The sequence below is a fragment of the Eubalaena glacialis genome, chromosome 2, assembly GCF_028564815.1.
Source record: "Eubalaena glacialis isolate mEubGla1 chromosome 2, mEubGla1.1.hap2.+ XY, whole genome shotgun sequence".
Classification (NCBI taxonomy): Eukaryota; Metazoa; Chordata; class Mammalia; order Artiodactyla; family Balaenidae; genus Eubalaena; species Eubalaena glacialis.
Window position 1 is genome coordinate 38597186 of NC_083717.1, and position 23117 is coordinate 38620302.

Here is a 23117-nt window from a genome sequence, read left to right on the forward strand (position 1 = left end):
CTGCCTACCAATGCAGGGGACACGGGTTCAAGCCCTGGTGTGGGAAGATCCCACATGCCACGGAGCAGCTGGGCCCGTGAGCCACAACTACTGAGCCTGCGCGTCTGGAGCCTGTGCTCCCAACAAGAGAGGCCCGCGCACCGCGATGAAGAGTGGCCCCCGCTTGCCCCAACTAGAGAATGCCCTCGCACAGAAACGAAGACCCAACACAGCCAAAAAAAAAAAAAAAAAAAAAAAAGAATCACGTATGTAGTTCTCAATTATATACCATGCATTGCTCTGAGTACTTACAAATATTAACTCTTGTTGTGCTATAACAACTGTCTTAGGTAAGTAGAATTTTTTTTTTCAAGTAGAAATAAACTAGTTTTACAGTAAAGGAAACTGATATTATGCCTGTTTTACGAATGATGACACTTGCCCAAGGTGCACAGGACGTGGACAGAGCCAGGGTTTTGATCAGAGCAGTGTGGTTCCACCGGCCTGTGGTGAACACTATGATGCTGCCATTCCATCAGACACAATTATTACTCATATTTTGGTGTATATACTTCCAATCTTTTACAAAGTGGAGTGTCCCTCTACATACTTCGTGTAATCTTTTCACTTACAGATATGCCATGAACATTTCCCTATACCATAAATCTTTCACAACACGATTTTTTATAACTTTAATATTTCTCATATGCATGTGGATCAATGCATTTTACCAGTTTCTCATTTTGGAGTAATTAGTTTGCTTCCCACTTTCCCCTGTAATAAGACTGCTGAGATGTACGTTCTTGAGGCTAAATCTTTTCACACACCCACATCGTTTTATTATAAATTCTAAAACTGGAAATGCTGGGTCTAATGTTCAATATATTTTAAAGGCTTTTGATAAATATTGTCAACTGTCCTTTGGGTAGGTGATTCCAATTTGCAGCTCTATCTGTGATATAAGGACGTGCTCCACCTCACCCGCACTAAGTCATTAAAAGAAAATACAAAAACTAGTAATTTGGGGTCGCCGGTACCTTTTAAAAGGAATTGCATTAAAGATCCCTTAATTCCACCATTCGCTATCTACCGCGGAGAGAGAGCCCTTTTGCACGAGGAGGCACATATATAATTCACTACAGCATTGTATGTAATACTAAAAAATAAAAATGAACCTAACTTTCCCCAACCGGGGAATGGCTAAATTAGCCTGCATCTCCACACCGCGCAACGTTCTGTAGTGTTAAAGCAAACGATGATAAAGGGAGACTCCCGCTGCGCTTCACCTGGGAGCGCAGCTGCTGTTGGGGTTTCTGCTTCTTGATCCGCTTTTCCGGTGTGCTCGGCTTTGCGCCAGGCCCGGGATTCTGCGGCCCCAGCCTCGGTGTCCGCATCAGCCTAAGCCCGGAACCCGCCGCCCGTCCTGCAGCCTTCTCCAAGGCGTGCCGGGAAACCGGACTCTTGGTGGTCGGGCCCTTGGGCGCCGGGACATGTTTCCGGGAGCCACTCTCAGCAGCGCACCAACCGGAAGCGCCCTGTTGTGGCGGAAGGAGATGCTCTCTGGAAGTAGTCGGTGTTGAAAGGAGCGTGGCGGGCAAAGATGATTCAGGCGATTCTGGTTTTCAATAACCACGGGAAGCCGCGGCTAGTCCGCTTCTACCAGCGTTTCGTGAGTGCGGCCGAGCTTCGTCACATCTTTACAGGGCACCTGCGCCCCCTTCTCGCTCTTTGTCCCGTAGAGCGCACGCGGGCATCGCCCGCTGACGTCCTAGGGCTCCTGCACCGTATATGTGACCTTCCCCGGACCGGGGCCAGTGTCAGGCCTTGTGTCCCACGCCCCGCTACCCCCGCTCTTTCCCACCCCTTCCTGGACCCCGGCATTTTTGTGCCATTTTTGTGACACTTCTCGCAGTGTCTCAGGGCACTATAAATGGTGTGTGTGTGTGGAGGGGGTGTGCCTCATTGACAACTTGAATGATTGAAATCAAATTAATCTTGTTGGTTGTTAAACGCAGTTTCACGAGGAGGAAGAAATATGCAGCTTTTTAATGATTTTGCTTTAGCTTAACGGATTTGGAAAAGTGCTTTCTTGGAATTATTTTGCTTCAGTGTAGGCTGGGAGTGCCCAGGAACTAGATACCTTTCACTACGTAGAGTTGAAGAAAGTCCGTTTGAAAGTGGGAAATGTTGAGAAATTATACGTGATAATGTGAATTTGAATTTTCCAAAGACGTTACTCTGGAAAAAATAAACATCATTATTTGCCTTCTCCCCCCCGACGTTTTATTTCTTCGTGGCTAGGTTTCAAAATGTTAAATACGTAATTGTGAAACCGTAGACGGGAAAGTGTCAGAAAACTTATGTTCAGGCCTCAGCAACACCTTATTTTACCCTTCTGTCAAGTTAACAAAAACCTCTTTCAGACTTCATTTCCTCTTTTGTTAAGTAGAAATGAAAAAAAATTTTTTTTTCCCTTTTTTATAGAATTTTTTAGGTAGGTTACATTTTATTATATCGATTTTATATTAACATTTAATAACACTATTCAATTTGTATTTGCATTTGTGTGTGTGTGAATTTTTCTCTCAGGTTTTTTTTTTTTTTTCTTTTTAAAAAAATTATTTATTTATTTATTTATGGCTGCGTTGGGTCCCCGTTTCTGTGCGAGGGCTTTCTCTAGTTGCGGCAAGCGGGGGCCACTCTTCATCGCGGCGCGCGGGCCTCTCACCATCGCGGCCTCTCTTGTTGCGGAGCACAGGCTCCAGACGCGCAGGCTCAGTAGTTGTGGCTCACGGGCCTACTTGCTCCGCGGCATGTGGGATCCTCCCAGACCAGGGCTCGAACCCGTGCCTGCTGCATTGACAGGCAGATTCTCAACCACTGCGCCACCAGGGAAGCCCCTCTCAGGTTTTTTAAAGTGTTATTGAGATATGTTACATACCATACAGTTCACCTTTTAAAAATATACAGTAGAATGGTTTTTAGTACTTAACAAAGTTATGCAACCATCAGCACAATTTTAGAACATTTTCATTATCCCAAAAAGGAACCCCCTACCCATTAGCAATCATTCTGTGTTTCCCCCTCAACTCCCCCAGCCCTAGGCAACCACTAATCTACTTTCTGTCTCTCTAAATTTGCCTATTCTGGACATTTCATATAAAATGGAATCATACAATATGTGGTCTTTTATGACTGGCTTCTGTTACTTAGTATAATGTTTTCAAGGTTCATCTATGTTGTAGTGTGTATCTGTTCTTTATTCCTTTTTATTGCCAAATTACATTCCATTGTGTGGATGCACCACATTTTGATTGTCCATTCATCAGTTGATATTTCCACCTGTGGCTCTTGTGAAAAATGCTGCTGTGAACACTGATGTACAAGCTTTTGTGTGAGCATGTATTTTCATTTCTCTTGGGTATATATCTAGGAGTAGAATTGCTGAGTCACGTAGTAACTTTATGGTGATCATTCGGAGGAACTGCCAAACTGCTTTCCAAAGTGGCTGCACCATTTTACATTCCTATCAACAATATATAAGAATTCCAATTTTTCCACCTCCTTATCAACATTTTCTATTATCTTTCTGATTAAAGACATTTTAGTAGGTGTAAAGTGGATTCTTGCGGTTTCAAAAATTTTTCTAATGACTAATAATGTTGAGCATCTTTTCATGTCTTTATCGACCATTTGTTTATCTTCTTTGGAGAGCATAGGATTTTTATAAGACCTAAATTAGCTCCTAAGTGAAAGTTACCTTGAAAACTTCAGAGTAATAAAAGATATGAGGGATTATTAAAATGATTGAGAGATGTAAGCAATTGGTAGTCTGCTATTTTGTTGAATTAGAAATTAGGTAGCCTCACCATTCATAGTGCTTGCCCACTGACTATCACCACTTCCCTGTAGAGTCAGATAAAAGGCTTTGCAAGATGTTTTTGTCAGTTTAAAAAAGTGCTGATGCTTAGCATGTTTTGTATTTCTGGATACACAGAGTTAATCCTTTACAGCATCCTGGTGTCTGTGAGCTTTCTGAATTCTTTAAATGGAAACCAGAAAATAGTGATTGATTTACTCAAACTTACAGTGACCAGTTATCAGCAAGTTTTCATTTATCCATTTGGTAAATACAGAGAGCCACTGTATACCAGTGTAAGTCAAAGTTATGAAAAGTAATTTCTCCACGATGACATTTTCCCTGTTTTTTCCTGTTTCGTTTAAATAACTAACCATTTCAAGTCTAAATTCAATGCTGTAGAAAGAAAGGGGTTAATGTTACTTGAATCTATTTTCTGACTCTTAAGGGAAGTCCAATCTGAAGGTTTTCTTAAGCTTTGCTACTCAAAATGTTGTTCTCAGACCAGCAGCATTGTTATCACCTGGAAACTTGTTAGAAATGCAGTCTCAGGACTTAGCCCAGACCTACTAAATTAAAATCTGCATTTTAACAACATTCCCGGGTGATTCATTATACATTGAGATTATTTTTGGCCCTGCCACGTGGCTTGCAGGATCTTAGTTCCCCAACCAGGGATTGAAACTGTGCCCTTGGCAGTGCAAGTGCAGAGTCCTAACCACTGGACCGCCAGGGAAATCTCATTATACATTGGGCACTGGTCTAGAGCTTTTAATTACTTTTGTCTTTTTTTTTTTTTGGCCATGCAGCATGTAGCATCTTAGTTCCCTGATTAGGGATGGAATCTGAATCCCCTGCATTGAAAGCGCCAAGTCTTAGCCACTGGACCTCCAGGGAATCCCTACTTTTGTCTTAATGACTGATTTCTCCCTCCCACTATCCTTTTTTAAAAACCATACTTATTATGAACTTCATATGTATAAACAAATCAAATGTGAGTTATCAAGAGATTCCATCACAGTTGAGCTTTCTGGAGTGTAGTAAGTGAAAAAAGGTGTTTATAGCTCTGCAATTGTTCAAGATTCTAATCTGTAAATAGAACATTTTCTGTCTTTCTCTGTAGTACTTCGTTGGTAACACAGCATCTTATATGTAATGTCTGTATTACCAGTACAAAAGATGGCAAATGCAGGTCTTTAAAGCACGTACACAATTACATCTTGACTTCCTTAAAGTGTTAGACCTATTAACGTTTGTTATTTGCCCTGGCATAGATGTTTTCTAGAGTAAGGCAAAATATTTCAGAACCAGGCCTTCTAGTTATTCTTTGATCTTGTATGAGAGTTTGTCAGTTCTCCTTTCCTTGGTTATTCACAGTAAAGAAATATCAGCTTACCTATCAGGATGGTAATGGTTAGGGACTAGATATCTAGGTAAATATACCCTATTTTAATTCCTGTAACAGAGCCTTGTCCATTTTTCCATAGATTCCCCTTTTACTTTTTCTCTACTCATCATTTCTATCTTTTCTGTAAACTGGTACCAAATGTTCAGATCATTCCTAGTTTGGAAGCCCTTGCCTTCCTGTCCATCCTCACTGATGGGTTGTAGTTTTTCAGACTTTCCCACTGATTCACTTTATTTCTTTTATTCCATAGCCAGAAGAAATTCAACAGCAGATTATTCGAGAGACCTTCCATCTAGTTCTCAAGCGGGATGACAACATCTGTAACTTCTTGGAGGGTGGAAGGTAAATGATCAGTTTTCTCCCCATACATCCACTTTTGGGTGGCCTTCATCGTTATTGCTTCTTCAGGCAGTACTCAAGTGTCAGGTGAGTACCTGATGCAACTTGAGCTGAGCTGAGCTAAATCTGCTCAGGGAGAGACCCAGTTCTGTTTTGGAAGCTGCTAAATGGTTGTGCTTCAGATATTTACAAGTTTGGTGCCTGGGAGGATGGGCAGAAGAAAAGGGGAGGTAAAATGGCTTTAGGCACCTCTGCCAAATTTGGTTGCCGTTCACCTGGTAGAAATGGCCTATTGTTTGGCCTGTCCTCCCCCTTTCTGTTGTGCCCCTTCTCCTCCCTTGGCACAGAGTTTCTCTTTGATATGTTCAGTTAAGATACAGGCTTTAAATGTTTCCCATCTTCCACAGTTTGATTGGTGGCTCTGACTACAAACTGATTTATCGGCATTATGCTACCCTCTATTTTGTATTTTGTGTGGATTCATCAGAGAGTGAACTTGGGATCTTGGACCTTATCCAGGTATGTGTAGCAGGTAATGATGGCAGCCACTTCAGAGAGTTTGCATGGGATTTTTGAGTAACCATCTGTAGATCCTTTTGTCAGTCTCTTTTTTGATACTTGGTGAAAGTTGCTAGATGTCCACCAGATGGTGCTATGAGAAAGCTCCTTAGCAACCCTTAAAAACTCTTAGAGCTTTTGGATTCTTCTTCTCCAGCCCTCTCACTCCCTTGGTTTTCTTATACGAGGCTGACACCAGTTCCAATGTGTGTACTCACCCCCACCCCAAGCAATTAACTCAGTTCTCCATGGACAGTAACCAGGTGTCCCACAAATTTGCTCAATTCTCACACTGTCTACCTGGAGATAGATACCAATCTCAAGTCCAGGTTGTCTGTCACCTGTGCTTCTGACTGACAGCCTATAGCTTGAAGATTCCCTTGATTTCCTCCTCAGGTTCAGCTTATTTGCTAGAGTGGCTCGCAGAACTTTCTAGAGAAACATTTTACTTACTAGTTTACCAGCTTAATTTAAAAGGGTATAACTTAGGAACAACCAGATGGAAGATGGGGAAAGGGCGTGGAGTTTCTATGCCCTCTTCAGGCATGCCACTCTCCTCGAATATCCACATGTTTACTAACTTGGAAACTCTCCGAACCCTGTCCCTTTTGGGTTTTAAGGAGGCCTCTTTACATAGGCATGATTGATTAAATCATTGGCCATTGGTGACTGATTGAGTTTGCAGCCCCTCTCCCCTCCCCAGAGGTCAGGAAATAGGACTGAAAGTTCCCACAATCACATGGTTGGTTCCTCTGGCAACCAGTCCCCATTCCTGGGTGCTTTCCAAAAGTCACCTTATTAACAGAACAAAAGGCACCCTTATCACTTAGGAAGTTCCAAGGTTTTTAGGAGCTCTGTGCCAGATACAAGGATGAATACCAAATATTTCTCATTATAAATTACAGTGTCACATCATGTTTTAAGATTTTTTTCAAATATCAAACTAAATGACATTTAAAAATGCATACTTTGTATTTTCACTTGTAATTCTAGCCTAAAGCAAAGAAACTTGATGTTTTATTTAGTCTGTGCAATCTTGACATAGGTAAACATTTTTTTTAGGCTTTTTGAAAATTAGAAATGGCTTACAGATTTCTTTTCATTACTTTCATGGAAACTGCGATATGTAGGGACCCTATACTGGGAACTAGTAATTTAGTACAATTCCGTCATTTTGTACATGATATTCTAGATAGGCTTTAAGTGACTTGAACAAGTCACTTAAGTTGAAAGCACTCAAAAGGAGCATGCATTAAAACCTAACAACATCAATTATAGAAGACTAGCTATAAATTATAAACTTTACATGCTTACAACTATATTTGTTAAGATAAAATTAAAGAAGCTAAATTTAATATACCTTGGGACAAATAAATGGAAATTTTAAATGTGTATTTTTATTTCAGATATACTACACTCTTCCAAAAAGTTATATTCTTGGACATAGCAACTTTTAAATTTTATTTTATTATTTTCTTTTAAATTTTATTTATTTATTTTTATACAGCAGGTTCTTATTAGTTATCTATTTTGTACACATTAGTGTATGTATGTCAATCCCAATCTCCCAATTCATCCCACCCTCTTTCCCTCCTTAGTGTCCATACGTTTGTTCTCTACATCTGTGTCTCTATTTCTGCTTTGCAAACCGGTTCATCTGTACCATTTTTCTAGATTCCACATATATGCGTTAATATACGATATTTGTTTTTCTCTTTCTGACTTACTTCACTCTGTATGACAGACTCTAACTCCATCCACCTCATTACAAATACCTCCATTTCATTTCTTTTTATGGCTGAGTAATATTCCATTGTATATATGTGCCACATCTTCTTTATCCATTCATCCGATGATGGACACTTAGGTTGCTTCCATGTCCTGGCTATTGTAAATAGAGCTGCAATGAACATTTTGGTACATGACTCTTTTTGAATTATGGTTTTCTCAGGGTATATGCCCAGTAGTGGGATTGCTGGGTCGTATGGTAGTTCTACTTTTAGTTTTTTAAGGAACCTCCATACTGTTCTCCATAGTGGCTGTATCAGTTTACATTCCCACCAACAGTGCAAGAGGGTTCCCTTTTCTCCACACCCTCTCCAGCATTTGTTTGTAGATTTTCTTTCTTTCTTTTTTTTTTTTATTAATTTATTTATTTTTGGCTGTGTTGGGTCTTCGTTGCTGTGCATGGGCTTTCTCTAGTTGCGACGAGCGGGGGCTTGGTTGCGGTGCGCGGGTTTCTCACAGCAGTGGCTTCTCTTGTTGTGGAGCATGGGCTCTAGGCGCGAGGGCTTCAGTAGTTGTGGCACGCGGGCTCAGTAGTTGTGGCTCACAGGCTCCAGAGCGCACGCTCAGCAGTTGTGGCTCACGGACCTAGTTGCTCTGCGGCATGTGGGATCTTCCTGGACCAGGGCTTGAACCCGTGTCCCCTGCATTGGCAGGAGGACTCTTAACCACTGTGCCACCAGGGCAGTCTCATTGTTTGTAGATTTTCTGATGATGCCCATTCTAACCAGTGTGAGGTGATACCTCATTGTAGTTTTGATTTGCATTTCTCTAATAATTAGTGATGCTGAGCAGCTTTTCATGTGCCTCTTGGCCCTCTCTATGTCTTCTTTGGAGAAACGTCTGTTTAGGTCTTTGGCCCATTTTCTGATTGGGTTGTTTGTTTTTTTAATATTGAGCTGCATGAGCTGTTCATATATTTTGGAGATTAATCCTTTGTCCATTGATTCATTTGCAAATGTTTTCTCCCATTCTGAGGGTTGTGTTTTCGTCTTGTTTATAGTTTCCTTTGCTGTGCAAAAGCTTTTGAGTTTCATTAGGTCCCATTTGTTTATTTTTGTTTTTATTTCCATTACTCTAGGAGGTGTGTCAAAAAAAGATCTTGCTGTGATTTATGTCAAAGAGTGTTCTTCCTATGTTTTCCTCTAAGAGTTTTATAGTGTTCAGTCTTACATTTAGTTCTTTAATCCGTTTTGAGTTTATTTTTGTGTATGGTGTTGGGGAGTGTTCTAATTAAATTCTTTTACATGTAGCTGTCCAGTTTTCCCAGCACCACTTATTGAAGAGACTTTCTTTTCTCCATTGTATATCCTTGCCTCCTTTGTCATAGATTAGTTGACCATAGGTGCGTGGGTTTACCTCTGGGCTTTCTATCTTGTTCCATTGACCTATATTTCTGTTTTTGTGCCAGTACCATATTGTCTTGATTACTGTAGCTTTGTAATATAGTCTGAAGTCAGGGAGTCTGATTCCTCCAGCTCCGTTTTATTCCCTCAAGACTGCTTTGGCTATTCGGGGTCTTTTGTGTCTCCATACAGATTTTAAGATTTTTTTGTTCTGGTTCTGTAAAAAATGCCATAGGTAGTTTGGTAGGGATTGCATTGAATCTGTATATTGCTTTGTGTAGTATACTCATTTTCAGAGTATTGATTCTTCCAATCCACGAACATGGTATATCTCTCCATCTGTTTGTGTCATCTTTGATTTCTTTCATCAGTGTCTTACAGTTTTCTGAGTACAGTTCTTTTACCTCCTTAGGTAGGTTTATTCCTAGGTATTTTATTCTTTTTGTTGCAATGGAGAATGGGATTGTTTCCTTAATTTCTTTCTGATCTTTCATTGTTAGTTAGTGTATAGGAATGCAAGAGATTTCTGTGCATTAATTTTGTATCCTGCAACTTTACCAAGTTCATTGATTAGCTCTAGTAGTTTTCTGGTGGCATCTTTAGGATTCTCTATGTAATAGTATCATGTCATCTGCAAACAGTGACAGTTTTACTTCTTCTTTGCCAATTTGTATTCTTTTTATTTCTTTTTCTTCTCTGATTGCCGTGGCTAGGACTTCGAAAACTATGTTGAATAATAGTGGCGAGAGTGGACATCCTTGTCTTGTTCCTGATCTTAGAGGAAATGCTTTCAGTTTTTCACCATTGAGAATGATGTTTGCTGTGGGTTTGTCGTATATGGCCTTTATTATGTTGAGGTGGGTTCCCTCTATGCCCACTTTCTGGAGAGTTTTTATCATAAATGGGTGTGGAATTTTGTCAAAGCTTTTTCTGCATCTATTGAGATGATCATATGGTTTTTATTCTTCAATTTGTTAATATGGTGTATCAGATTGATTTGTGTATTTTGAAAAATCCTTGCATCCCTGGGATAAATCCCACTTGATCATGGTGTATGATCCTTTTAATGTGTTGTTGGATTCTGTTTGCTAGTATTTTGTCGAGGATTTTTGCATCTATATTCATCAGTGATATTGGCCTGTAGTTTTCTTTCTTTGTGACATCTTTGTCTAGTTTTGGTATGAGGGTGATGGTGGCCTTGTAGAATGAGTTTGGGAGTGTTCCTTCCTCTGCAATTTTTTGGAAGAGTTTGAGAAGGATGGGTGTTAGCTCTTCTATAAATGTTTGATAGAATTCACCTGTTAAGCCATCTGGTCCTGGACTTTTGTTTGTTTTCTTTGATTTCTTCAGTGATCTGTTGGTTATTTAGTAACGTATTGTTTAGCCTTCACGTGTTTGTGTTTTTTACATTTTTTTCCCTGTAGTTTATTTCTAATCTCATAGCGTTGTGGTCAGAAAAGATGCTTGATATGATTTCAGTTTTCTTAAATTTACCGAGCCTTGATTTGTGACCCAAGATGTGATCTATCCTGGAGAATGTTCCGTGTACACTTGAGAAGAAAGTGTAATCTGCTGTTTTTGGATGGAATGTCCTATAAATATCAATTAAATCTATCTGGTCTATTGTATCATTTAAAGCTTGTGTTTCCTTATTAATTTTCTGTTTGGATGATCTGTCCATTGGTGTAAGTGAGGTGTTAAAGTCCCCCACTATTATTGTGTTACTGTCGATTTCCTCTTATACAGCTGTTAGCATTTGCCTTATGTATTGAGGTGCTCCTTTGTTGGGTGCATATATATTTATAATTGTTATATCTTCTTCTTGGATTGATCCCTTGATGATTATGTAGTGTCCTTCCTTGTCTCTTGTAACATTCTTTATTTTAAAGTCTATTTTATGTGACATGAGCATTATTACTCCAGCTTTCTTTTGATTTCCATTTGCATGGGAAATCTTTTTCCATCCCCTCACTTTCAGTCTGTATGTGTCCCTAGGTCTGAAGTGGGTCTCTTGTAGACAGCATATATATGGGTCTTGTTTTTGTATCCACTCAGTGAGCCTGTGTCTTTTGGTTGGAGTATTTAATCCATTCACATTTAAGGTAGTTATTGATATGTATGTTCCTATTACCATCTTCTTAATTGTTTTGGGTTTGTTTTCGTAGCTCCTTTTCTTCTCTTGTGTTTCCCACTTAGAGAAGTTCCTTTAGCATTTGTTGTAGAGCTGGTTTGGTGGTGCTGAATTCTCTTAGTTTTTGCTTGTCTGTAAAGCTTTTGATTTCTCCGTCAAATGTGAATGAGATCCTTGCCATGTAGAGTAATCTTGGTTGTAGGTTCTTCCCTTTCATCACTTTAAATATATCGTGCCACTCCCTTCTGGCTTGTAGAGTTTCTTCTGAGAAATCAGCTGTTAACCTTATGGGAGTTCCCTTGTATGTTATTTGTTGTTTTTGCCTTGTTGCTTTTTTTTTTTTTTAATTAATTAATTAATTTATTTTTGGCTGTGTTGGGTCTTCGTTTCTGTGTGAGGGCTTTCTCCAGTTGCAGCAAGCGGGGGCCACTCTTCATCGCGGTGCATGGGCCTCTCACTGTCACGGCCTCTCCCGTTGCGGAGCACAAGCTCCAGACGCACAGGCTCAGTAGTTGTGGCTCACGGGCTTAGTTGCTCCGCGGTATTTGGGATTCTCCCAGACCACGGCTCGAACCCGCGTCCCCTGCATTGGCAGGCAGATTCCTAACCACCGTACCACCAGGGAAGCCCTCCCTTGTTGCTTTTAATAATTTTTCTTTGTCTTTAATTTTTGTTAGTTTGATTACTACGTGTCTTGGCCTGTTTCTCCTTGGGTTATCCTGCCTGGGACTCTCTGTGCTTCCTGGACTTGGGTAGCTATTTCCTTTCTCATGTTAGGGAAGTTTTCAACTGTAATCTCTTCAAGTTTTTTCTCGGGTCCTATCTCTCTTCTCCTTCTGGGACCCCTATAATGTGAATGTTGGTGCATTTAATGTTGTCCCAGCGGTCTCTTAGGCTGTCTTCATTTCCTTTTATTTTTATTTTTTTTCTTTATTCGGTTCCATAGCAGTGATTTCCACCATTGTGTCTTCCAGGTCACTTATCCATTCGTCTGTCACAGTTATTCTGCTATTGATTCCTTCTAGTGTATTTTTCATTTCAGTTATTGTATTGTTCATCTCTGTTTGTTCTTTAATTCTTCTAGGTGTTTATTCTTTAATTCTTCTATGTCTTTGTTAAACATTTCTTGCATCTTCTCGATCTTTGCCTCCATTCTTTTTCCGAGGTCCTGGATCATCTTCACTGTCATTATTCTGAATTCTTTTTCTGGAAGGTTGCCTATCTCCACTTCATTTATTGTTTTTCTGGGGTTTTATCTTTTTCCTTCATCTGGTGCATAGTCCTCTGCTTTTTCATTTTGTCTGTCTTTCTCTGCATGTGGTTTTCGTCCCGCATGCTGCAGGATTGTAGTTCTTGCTTCTGCTGTCTCTCCCCTCTTTTAAGTTTTATTTATTTATTTACACCCATTCACGTTCAGAAAATGACTTAAAATGATTAGTTTTAAAATTTCATGTAGCATATTCACTTATCATATATAAAAGTGTAAATAAATACTAGAAACATCCAAAAAAGATTCATCTCTAAGATAATTTTAAATGCTTTTTTTTTTTTTTTTTCGCTGCATTGGGTCTTTGTTGCTGCCTGTGGGCTTTCTCTAGTTGCGGCAAGTGGGGGCTACTCTGATGAGTGGGCTTCTCATTTCAGTGGCTTCTCTTGTTGCAGAGCATGGGCTCTAGGCACGCAGGCTTCAGTAGTTGCAGTGCGCAGGCTTTAGTATTTGCAGCACACAGGCTCAGTAGTTGCGGCACGCAGGCCCTAGAGTGTGTGGGCTTCAGTAGTTGTGGCACGTGGGCTCAGTAGTTTTGGCATGTGGGCTCTAGTGCGCAGGCTCAGTAGTTGTGGCGGATGGGCTTAGTTGCTCCGCGGCATGTGGGATCTTCCCGGACCAGGGATCGAACCCATGTCCCCTGCATTGGCAGGTGGATTCTTAACCACTGTACCACCAGGGAAGTCCCTTTAAATGCTTTCTTAACAGCTGAGTTCAATTGGACGTTGAGAGTCAATGTGGCATAACAGAAAGAGCTCAAGATCTAGAATCAGAAAACCTGGGTTTGAGTCATGGATCCACCATCTGATGGTTGTAAATATGGAACAGACTTACAGGTACAGAGAACAAATGGGTGGTTGCCAGAGGGAAGGGGGATGGAGGTGGAGGGCAAAATAGGTGAAGGGGATTAAGAGGTACAAACCTCCAGTTATAAAATAAATAAGTCACAAAGATATAATATTATGGCTTAAGGAATATGGTCAATAATATTTTAATAACTTTGTTTGGAAAGAGATGGTTGCTAGACTTACCATGGTGATTGTATCATAACGTATGCAAATGTCAAATCACTATGTAGTATATCTGAAACTAACATAATATTGTATGTCAACTGTATTTCAACTAAAAAAACCCGAAATACTAGGTTGTAGAATTCAATTGTGACAATGTACTTTATATTATTGTACACTGTAGAATGCTATAGGAATGTGCATGTAATAAGTGTATTAGAAAATAAAGGTAAAATATATAGTGATAATATATTTTTAAAATTGAGATGCAGTTATTAGAGGAGATGCACTTCAAGACAAAAGAGAAATGCATATTAACAAGGCAAAAAGAGAAGTGTAACTTTATAATGTAGTGGACATTTATTGAATACTTAGCATGCATTGGATTTGGGAAGACAGATAAAGAAAAGGTAAAAATAATAGGAACTAAGAGTTTTCATCATTGAAAAGACAATAAAATCAGTAAATAGGTATCCTAATATAAAGAGGATAAAAGTCAGAAATAGAAACCATTAAAATGTTTTAGAGGATGATATACATAGTTATAATGCCAATATATTTGAAATAGCTGACCTCAAAAAATAAATATCCAAAGACACTGAATCCAATATCAGGATGAAATAAGAAAGGTAAAATGAAAAACTGACTCCCTAATAGACTCAGTAGGTTTTAGTACAGTAAGACCTCTATTATGTAAGTTATTTTTTAAACTCAGACTAAAAAATCATACTGCTCAAGTGTATTTTATGGAGTAAATTGGTTATGATCCAAAAGCTTCTCATAGAGAAAATGTTAGATACTGCGTTTTTTAAAAAAATTTATTTATTTTATTTATTTTATTTTTGGCTGCATTGGGTCTTCGCTGCTGCGCGCAGGCTTTCTCTAGTTGCGGAGAGTGGGGGCTACTCTTTGTTGCCGTGCTCAGGCTTCTCATTGCGGTGGCTTCTCTTGATGCGGAGCACAGGTTCTAGGTGCGCGGGCTTCGGTAGTTGCAGCATGTGGGCTCAGTAGTTGTGGCTCGCGGGCTCTGGAGCGCAGGCTTAGTGGTTGTGGTGCACGGGCTTAGTTACTCTGCAGCATGTGGGATCTTCCTGGATCAAGGATTGAACCTGTGTACCCTGCATTGGCAGGCGGATTCTTAACCACTGCGCCACCAGGGAAGTCCCAGATATTGCATATTTTTATTGGACAGAATTATTAAATAAAATCTTAGCCAATAATCGGTTGAACCAAGGAGTCATGAGACCTGGCTCCTGTTTTGGACTCTCCCGTTAGCAAGCAGCATGGTCTTAAATCATTTAAGTTTTGTTGGCATTAGGGTTTTTGTTTTATGTTTTGACTCTGTGTGTGTGTGTGTTTATTTGGATTTATAAGTATACTAGGTGTTCTTTCTAGCTCTAAAATTCTTTCTCAGGAATACTGCATACTAGAAGAATTATTTATTATGTCCAAATAGTCTTTATTCCAAGGATACAAGTCAGTTTAACAATAACATATTCTTAGAGTCTCTATTACAACAGTAAGAAAAATATAACTAATATAATTTCATCAGTAGATGCCGAGAGAAATGATTACCCAAGTTATATTTCTGAAATACTCTTAAATTGGAATTGGAAGCATTTTTACTTGATTATTTAGTGCATGTTTTCTTTATTCAGTATAAACTATTTATTGTTGAAGAAATAATACACTTATGTGGTTCAAAATTCAAAAGGCATACCAAGAGTATACAGTGAAAAACATCTTTCTTCTCTTCTCCCCCAGTCACCCAGAAACAGCCAATTTTAGTTTTAAAACCAAGAGCCAGAGCCAGTGTTTTCTCAGGGGAGAAATCTACAGGCATTTATGAAAACAAGGTGTCTCTTACTGTTTACTCTAATTTGAGCAAACATTTGTAATGAGTGATTAAAAAAGAAATGAAGAAGTAACATAGTAAAGGAGGAGAGAGGTAAGTTATTACTGTAAGAGAGCCTGATTATGTACCTAGTAAACCTTAAAAAAAAATGGGGGGAGATTGTAGCAAGTAATGAATGATATGAGCAAAATGGCAGAATATGAGATCAATTCGTCAAAACTGAATTTCCTATTTTTTGTGAAAACAGCTAGGAAATTCATAATTAAAGAAATTTCACTTATGGTAGTGACAAAGGATATTTAGTGTTTGGAAATTAACTTAGTATGGAATACTTGATATTGATTCCAATGAAATTGTAAAATCTTTGTTTATTTATTTGGCTGCGTCGGGTCTTAGTTGGAGCACGCGGGATCTTTAGTTGCTGCATGTGGGATCTAGTTTCCTGACCAGGGTTCAAACCCGGGCCCCCTGCATTGGGAGCATGGAGTCTTAGCCACTGGACCACCAGTGAAGTCCCTAAAATTGTAAAATTTTAAAGGAAAAACATAAAGGAATACTTGAAGTCAGTGGAGCTACAAGCCCTCCCCTTATTGGGAAGAGTTGAGCAAAGATGACAGTAGTAATCAATAGATTAAACGGGGAACCAAGTATAAATCCAGAAGATCTTTTTTTTTTTTAATTTTTTTTTGGCCGTGCCGCACGGCATGCGGGGTCTTAGTTCCCCAACCAGGGATCCAACCTGTGCCCCCTCCAGTGGAAGCGCGGAGTCTCAACCAGTGGACTGCCAGGGAAGTCCCAATCCAGGAGATCGTATAGAACTTGGTAAAGAGAAAGTTTATGAGGAAAAATGAATGGCCAAGAAATGCAGAAGTATGTTCTGAGGGAAGAAGGGCAGTAATGAGTGATTGGCTTCACTAGGCTTCAGAATATATAATGGTTGCAGATGAAATTATTATCTACCTAGAAAATCCAAAGCAATCAACTGGAAAACAATTAGAATTAGCAATATAGTTCAGTAAGGGACTGGATACAAGTTTAATGTATAAAAACTAATAGCTTTCCCTTAGCAATAATAAGTTAGAAAATATAATATTTAAAAGGGGCCCATTCACAGTAGGAAGACGTTCCTTAAGATACCCAAGAATAAATGTAAAAAATGTTAAGTTCTATATGAAGAAAACTTTAAAATTCTACTGAAAATATGATAAAAGAGCAAAATAAATGAATAAAACATACCCTTTGCCTGTGGAAAAAACTTTTTAAACTGTCAGTACAGTTGACCCTTGAACAACACAGGGGTTAGAGGTGCTGACCCACCATGCTGTCGAAATCCCTATATAATTTATAGTACGCCCTCCTGTATACCCAGTTCCTCCGTATACACGGTTCTTCCATATCCGTGGTTCTGCATCTTCAGATTCAACCAACTGGGGATTGTATAGTACTATAGTGTTTACTATTGAAAAAAATCTGAGTGTAAGTGGACCCGCACTGTTCAAACCTGTGTTGTTCAAGTGTCAACTGTACTTCCAGCTTATAAATTACTGAAAACCCAATCAGAATCACAATAAGATTATTGCTGTTTTTAAAATAATTTTTATTGTGAAACGTATATACAAAAACTACGGAAAACATGCCTATACAGTTTGAGGAATGCCAATAAAATGAAACTCTCACCCAGATTAAGAAATAGTACATTGCTAGTACCTCAAAGCTCCTGTATGTCCCTTCTCAATTCCGTCCCCCTTGTTCATTGCATCCTTCTTCAGACTTTTTAAAAAATATTTATTTATTTATTTTCCTTTTTTTCTTTTTCTTTTTTTTTGGCTGTGTTGGGTCTTCATTGCGGCTCACGGACTTCTCTCTAGTTGTGGTGTGTGGGTTTTCTCTCTCTAGTTGTGGCACGTGGGCTCCAGAGCGCGTGGGCTCTGTAGTTTTTGCAGCACGTGGGTTCTCTCGTTGAGGCACTCGAGCTCAGTAGTTGTGGCGCGTGGGTTTGGTTGCCCCATGGCATGTGGGATCTTAGTTCCCCAAGCAAGGATCGAACCTGCGTGCCCTGCATTGCAAGGTGGATTCTTTACCACTGGACCACCAGGGAAGTCCCTTTCTTCAGACTTTTAAGTTGATCATTGCTTTGCTTCTCTTTATAGTTTTATCATGTGATGTATATTCCCTAAATGATACTTTGTTAGTTTGGAAAAACTGAGTGTAAGTAGTTGTGTAAGGAAAGGATAATTTGCCACTACTAGATGAAAGCTCCCGCAAGAAGATAAGCTGAACAGTGTCACCGTCTGGCTTCAGTATCCCTGAGGGTTTACAAGAGGCCTTTCTGAGGAATTCTGAGGGCAAGGTCATGTGAGTGATTCCGGGGAAACTTAGAGCCCACCGTAGTTGGGGCATTAGCCTCTGGCTGTCTTGGAGGAACATGACAGGAGGAATGGACCACTACATTTTCTGCTTCTCACCTTTCATAACCTCTGTATTTCAAGAGTAAATCAAAGCAGAACATTTCAATGGGGGATGGGTAAAATGAGTGTTCTCAGCTGATCCAGGCAGAGAGCAGTAGAACGGACACTAGATGGTTTGATTGTTTCCATTTTCCTTTTTTTTTTATTAGTTTGATTGTTTTCATTTTCCTTTTTTTTAATTAACCCAAATAGAACTACTGTAAGTCTTTATGTAAACTGTTGTGCCTGTTCACACCCCAATGAAATTCCTGGGTCAAGGGATTAATATTTCTAATTATAATGCATGTTGCTAGATAGATATTTGGGAAGGTTATATTAATTTATAATGCTTCCAGAACTATATGAGTTTATGTTTCTTCCTAACTCCAGCATTGAAATACGTCATTTTTAATTTCTACTCGGAGGTGAGTGGTACCTCACAAATGTCTGAATTTTTATTTTTATTAATCATGCCAACTTTTCCCATGTGTGAATTTACAATGTTCTTTTTCATGTAAACCTTTTGTAATAGAAACATTTGTCCAGTTAAGTCTAGTTCCTGGTTTATAATATTATATTTCATCTATTGTAAGATACACATTTTTTCACACTTTAATAACTAACATGAGGATGTATATTACAGTAGATGACATCTTACAGTTACAATTGACAGCATTTTTTTCTTTGTTAGTACAAAAAGGTTTGTCTTACAGTCAATGAAAAAGTAATTCTTTGTATATTTTTGTTTATTTTAAAACTAACTTTTTTCTAAACGATTCTATTAAATGTAAATAATCCATTTATACCTCCCCTTGTTGAAGAAACCTTAATGTATAGTATGTTAAGTTTAGAGTAAAATCCAAACTCCCTATCACAACCTGCAAGGCCTGACATGGTCTGGCTCCTTTGTCTCTCTCTGTCCGATCTCACCATATACACTGTCACCTTCACTCTAGCCATTCCAGCCTCCTTTCTGCTCCTCAGGTCCAAGTACATTTTTGCTTCAGGGCCTTTGCACCTGTTCTGTCCACTGGAGTGCTTTTTCCCAGGTTTTTCACTCTTCAGCTCTTCAAAAGACTGGCTTCTTCATTCGTGACTCAGCTCAAATGTTAATCCTCAGAGAGACTTTCTTGACACTGTTTGAAGTAACCCCCATCGCATCATCCTATTTACTTCCTTCAGAGCACTTGTGACAATGGAAAAGATCTTGTTTATCTGCCTCATTCTTCCCACACCCAGAACATAACCCAGACAAGAATGTGACTCGCTGACTGAGGTATCCCCAGAGTACACCCGTGTGTGCCTAGTACACAGTAATCACTCGCTATTTAGTGTTTACTCTTCACTTTGTTCCACTGAGTTATGTTTCTCTTTCTGCGTTAGTTTTGCACTGTTTTACTTGTTGTTAATGTAGGTTCAGGGCTTCCCTGGTGGCACAGTGGTTAAGAATCTGCCTGCCAATGCAGGGGACATGGGTTCGAGCCCTGGTCCGGGAAGATCCCACGTGCTGCGGAGCAACTAAGCCTGTGCGCCACAACTACTGAGCCTGTGCTCTAGAGCCCGCGAGCCACACCTACTGAAGCCCGCGTGCCGCAACTACTGAAGCCTGCGTGCCTAGAGCCCATGCTCTGCAACAAGAGAAGCCACCGCAATGAGAAGCCCGCGCACCACAACGAAGAGTAGGCCCCGCTCCCCGCAACTAGAGAAAGCCTGTGCGCAGCAACAAAGACCCAACACAGCCAAAAATAAATAAAAATAAATTTATAAAAAAAAAAAAATATATATATATATATATAGGTTCATATCCCTAGTAAGAGCAGTTATTCCCCTTGGGTGCGGTTCTTTTTCAGAATATTCTCCGATATTTATAACCATTTATTCATCCTTATACATTTTTGAATAATTTGTAAAGGTCCCAAAAGTCCCTGTTGGATTTTAATTAGAAGTGAATTTAAAGTAGCATTTCCTTGCATTTATTCATTCCTTCTTTCAAATCTTTCATTACAGTTTTGTTTTTCACAATAGGTCCTAATATCTCATGGTTTATTCTGGAGTTTTAGGATAGTAAGCTTTTATTCATCATTATATTCACAAATATTTCTTTACCATTATACAACCGTCCCTCTAATTCTTAGATTACGCTGTTCATTATTTGCACTTCAGCATAGTTGAAACTATCCACTTTCATGTTTATCTCCTCTACTTCGTCACTAGTCATAAGTTTATCTTCCAATTGGGACAAAATTCCAAATCATTTGTTTTCAGTTAAAAAATGTTTTAATAAGTTTTTAGCACAAAGATTATTTAAATCTTTTTAACACACACAAGATTTATTTCAGTATATTCTGAGATATGGAACTGAGTTTCTTTTTCTCTGTATCATGTTCCCGTTTCTTCAAATTATTCAGTCTCCCATTGTTCTGCTACTTCTAGTTTAACTTAAATTTCTGTATAAATGTAGGCCCCTTTGTGGAATTTCAAGTACATTGTTTGGGGTTTTTTAAATTATACAAGTAGTACCTGAATATATTCTTTTTATTAAAAAAAGTAAGGTTTTTTTTTAAACAGTTTTATTGGGATATAATTCACATACCATACAATTTATCCATTTGAAGTGTGTAATTTAGTGGATTTTAGTATATTCACAGAGTTGTATAGCCATCATCACAACCAATTTTAGAACATTTTCATCACCCCAAAAAGAAACCTCTTACTCATTATAGTCACTTCCCATTTCCCTCCAACTGCCTCCTCACTCCAGCCCTAGGCAACCATTAATTTACTTCCTGTATCTATAGTTTTGCCTATTATGGACATTTCATAAAAATAGATTTGTATAATATGTGGTCCTTCTGGACCACAGAAGGACCACAGAAGACTGGCTTCTTTAGCATAATAGTTTCAATATCCATCCATTGTTGTAGCATGTATCAGTATTCCATTCCTTTTTTTTATTATTAATTTTTATTGGAGTATAGTTGATTTACAATGTTGCATTAGTTTCTGCTGTACAGCAAAGTGAATCAGTTATACATATACATATTATCTACTCTTTTTTAGATTCTTTTCCCATATAGGTCATTACAGAGTATAACAGTAAGTTTATTAAGTATAATGGAGAAGTCCTCCCCCTTAGCATTCATTCCCCTCTCATATACCACTCCCCTTTCTAGAGGTAGTCACTATTAAGTCTTTTAATGCATGTACACACACACACACACGTGTCACGTACATTATTTAATTTTTAAGTAAAAAGTAATCTCACTACATACATAGTTCTGCAACTTGCTTTTTTAATCACTTATAAGTCTTGGAGCTTTTTCCACTTCATATATGCTTTTTAGTGATGCATGATTTTCTACAATATTAATATATCATAGTCTTTTATTTATAATCTTTTATTCAATACCCTACCTGTGGGCATTCAGGTTTCTCCCAGTTTCTTCCTATTGCAAATTATTGTGCAATGATATCCTTGCACATGCATCTGTATGCACGTGTGTTAGTTTCTTTAGGATAGATTCCTAAAATTGGAATTGCTGCTTTAATTAAAGATGTGTGCTTTTTAAATTGTTAGATAGTGCCTGATTGCCTCTCCCTAAAGTCCTATTTCCCCATAACCTTACCAGTTTTAAATATTAAGGATATTTTCAAATGTTTGCCATCTTATGGGTGAAAAAATAGAAATTTGTTGTTTTCCCTAGCTTTCTTGAATACTAGTGAGGCCGCATGTCTTTTTTTTTTTTTAATTAATTAATTTATTTATTTTTGCTGTGTTGGGTCTTCGTTTCTGTGGGAGGGCTTTCTCTAGTTGTGGCAAGCGGGGGCCACTCTTCATCGTGGTGCGCGGGCCTCTCATTATCGCGGCCTCTCTTGTTGCGGAGCACAGGCTCCAGACGCGCAGGCTCAGTAGTTGTGGCTCACGGGCCTAGTTGCTCCGCAGCATGTGGGATCTTCCCAGACCAGGGCTCGAACCCGTGTCCCCTGCATTAGCAGGCAGATTCTCAACCACTGCGCCACCAGGGAAGCCCGCCACATATCTTTTACTGTTTACCAGTCATTTTGTATTCGAAAATGTCTGACCATAGCATTTGTCCACTTTTCTAATGGCTCATTTGTTTTTTTAAATCTATTTATTTATTTATTTATTTTTAAAATTTTTGGCTGCGTTGGGTCTTTGTTGCTGCGCGCGGCCTTTCTCTAGTTGCGGCGAGCAGGGGCTCCTCTTCGTTGTGGTGTGCGGGCTTCTCGTTGAGGTGGCTTCTCTTGTTGTGGAGCATGGGCTCTAGGCACGTGGGCTTCAGTAGTTGCGGCACGTGGGCTCTAATTGTGACTCACAGGCTCTAGAGTGCAGGCTCAGTAGTTGTGGTGCACGGGCTTAGTTGCTCCACGGCATGTGGGATCTTCAGTTGTAGTGCATGGGCTTAGTTCCATGGCATGTGGGATCTTCCCAGACCAGGGCTCGAACCAGTATCCCCTGCATTGACAGGCGGATTCTTAACCACTGCGCCACCAGGGAAGTCCAGCTCATTTGTTTTATTCATTTGTAAGCGTTTGTTTTTTTCCTAGCTTTATGGATACTAATCCTTTTCTGTTATATTTATTGCAGATATTTTCTCCTAGTCCATTTGTCTTTTAACTTTATGTAGTTAGGTTTGCTTGTCTTTTTTCTTGTAGCTTGAAGGTATATAAAAATATTCTCCAGTATTGCCATTGCTTTTTTTTTCTTTTGAGATAACCATTTTTATTATCACCACCCAGCTTATTTGTGCTTGATTATGTAGCACATTGGCCAGATTGTCTAAAGAAATCTACATAACATTTCTTTCATTTTTCAAGAGATGAAAATAACTGTAAAAAGTTAACAAAAGTACACAAGACAGTGGACGCAAAAAAATCTGAGATTTTATCCCATCTGCAGCTTTTATATATTTGAAAAGTAGAATTCATGAGCTAAAAAATATTGTCCTATCAAAGTTTGTTTTTTTGTTTTTTGTTTTTAATTTTATTTATTTTTGGCTGCGCTTTGTCTTCGTTGCTGCGCGTGGGCTTTCTCTAGTTGTGGTGAGCAGGGGATACTCTTTGTTGCGGTGCGCATGCTTCTTGTCGCGGAGCACGGGCTCTAGGTTGCAG

The 23117-nt window shown here is 39.1% G+C and overlaps 1 protein-coding gene across 1 annotated transcript in view; it reads left to right on the forward strand.

Annotated features, from left to right (window-relative positions):
* The first annotated feature begins 1522 nt into the window (after nucleotides 1-1522).
* The window catches only part of AP3S2 (adaptor related protein complex 3 subunit sigma 2), a 59121-nt gene continuing 37526 nt past the window's right edge, over nucleotides 1523-23117 (forward strand). The window contains exons 1-3 of the mRNA XM_061179948.1: nucleotides 1523-1648; nucleotides 5497-5588; nucleotides 5993-6104. Coding sequence (XP_061035931.1) covers nucleotides 1580-1648; nucleotides 5497-5588; nucleotides 5993-6104 — 273 coding nt within the window. The 5' untranslated portion in view covers nucleotides 1523-1579. The remainder of the gene's footprint in view (nucleotides 1649-5496; nucleotides 5589-5992; nucleotides 6105-23117) is intronic.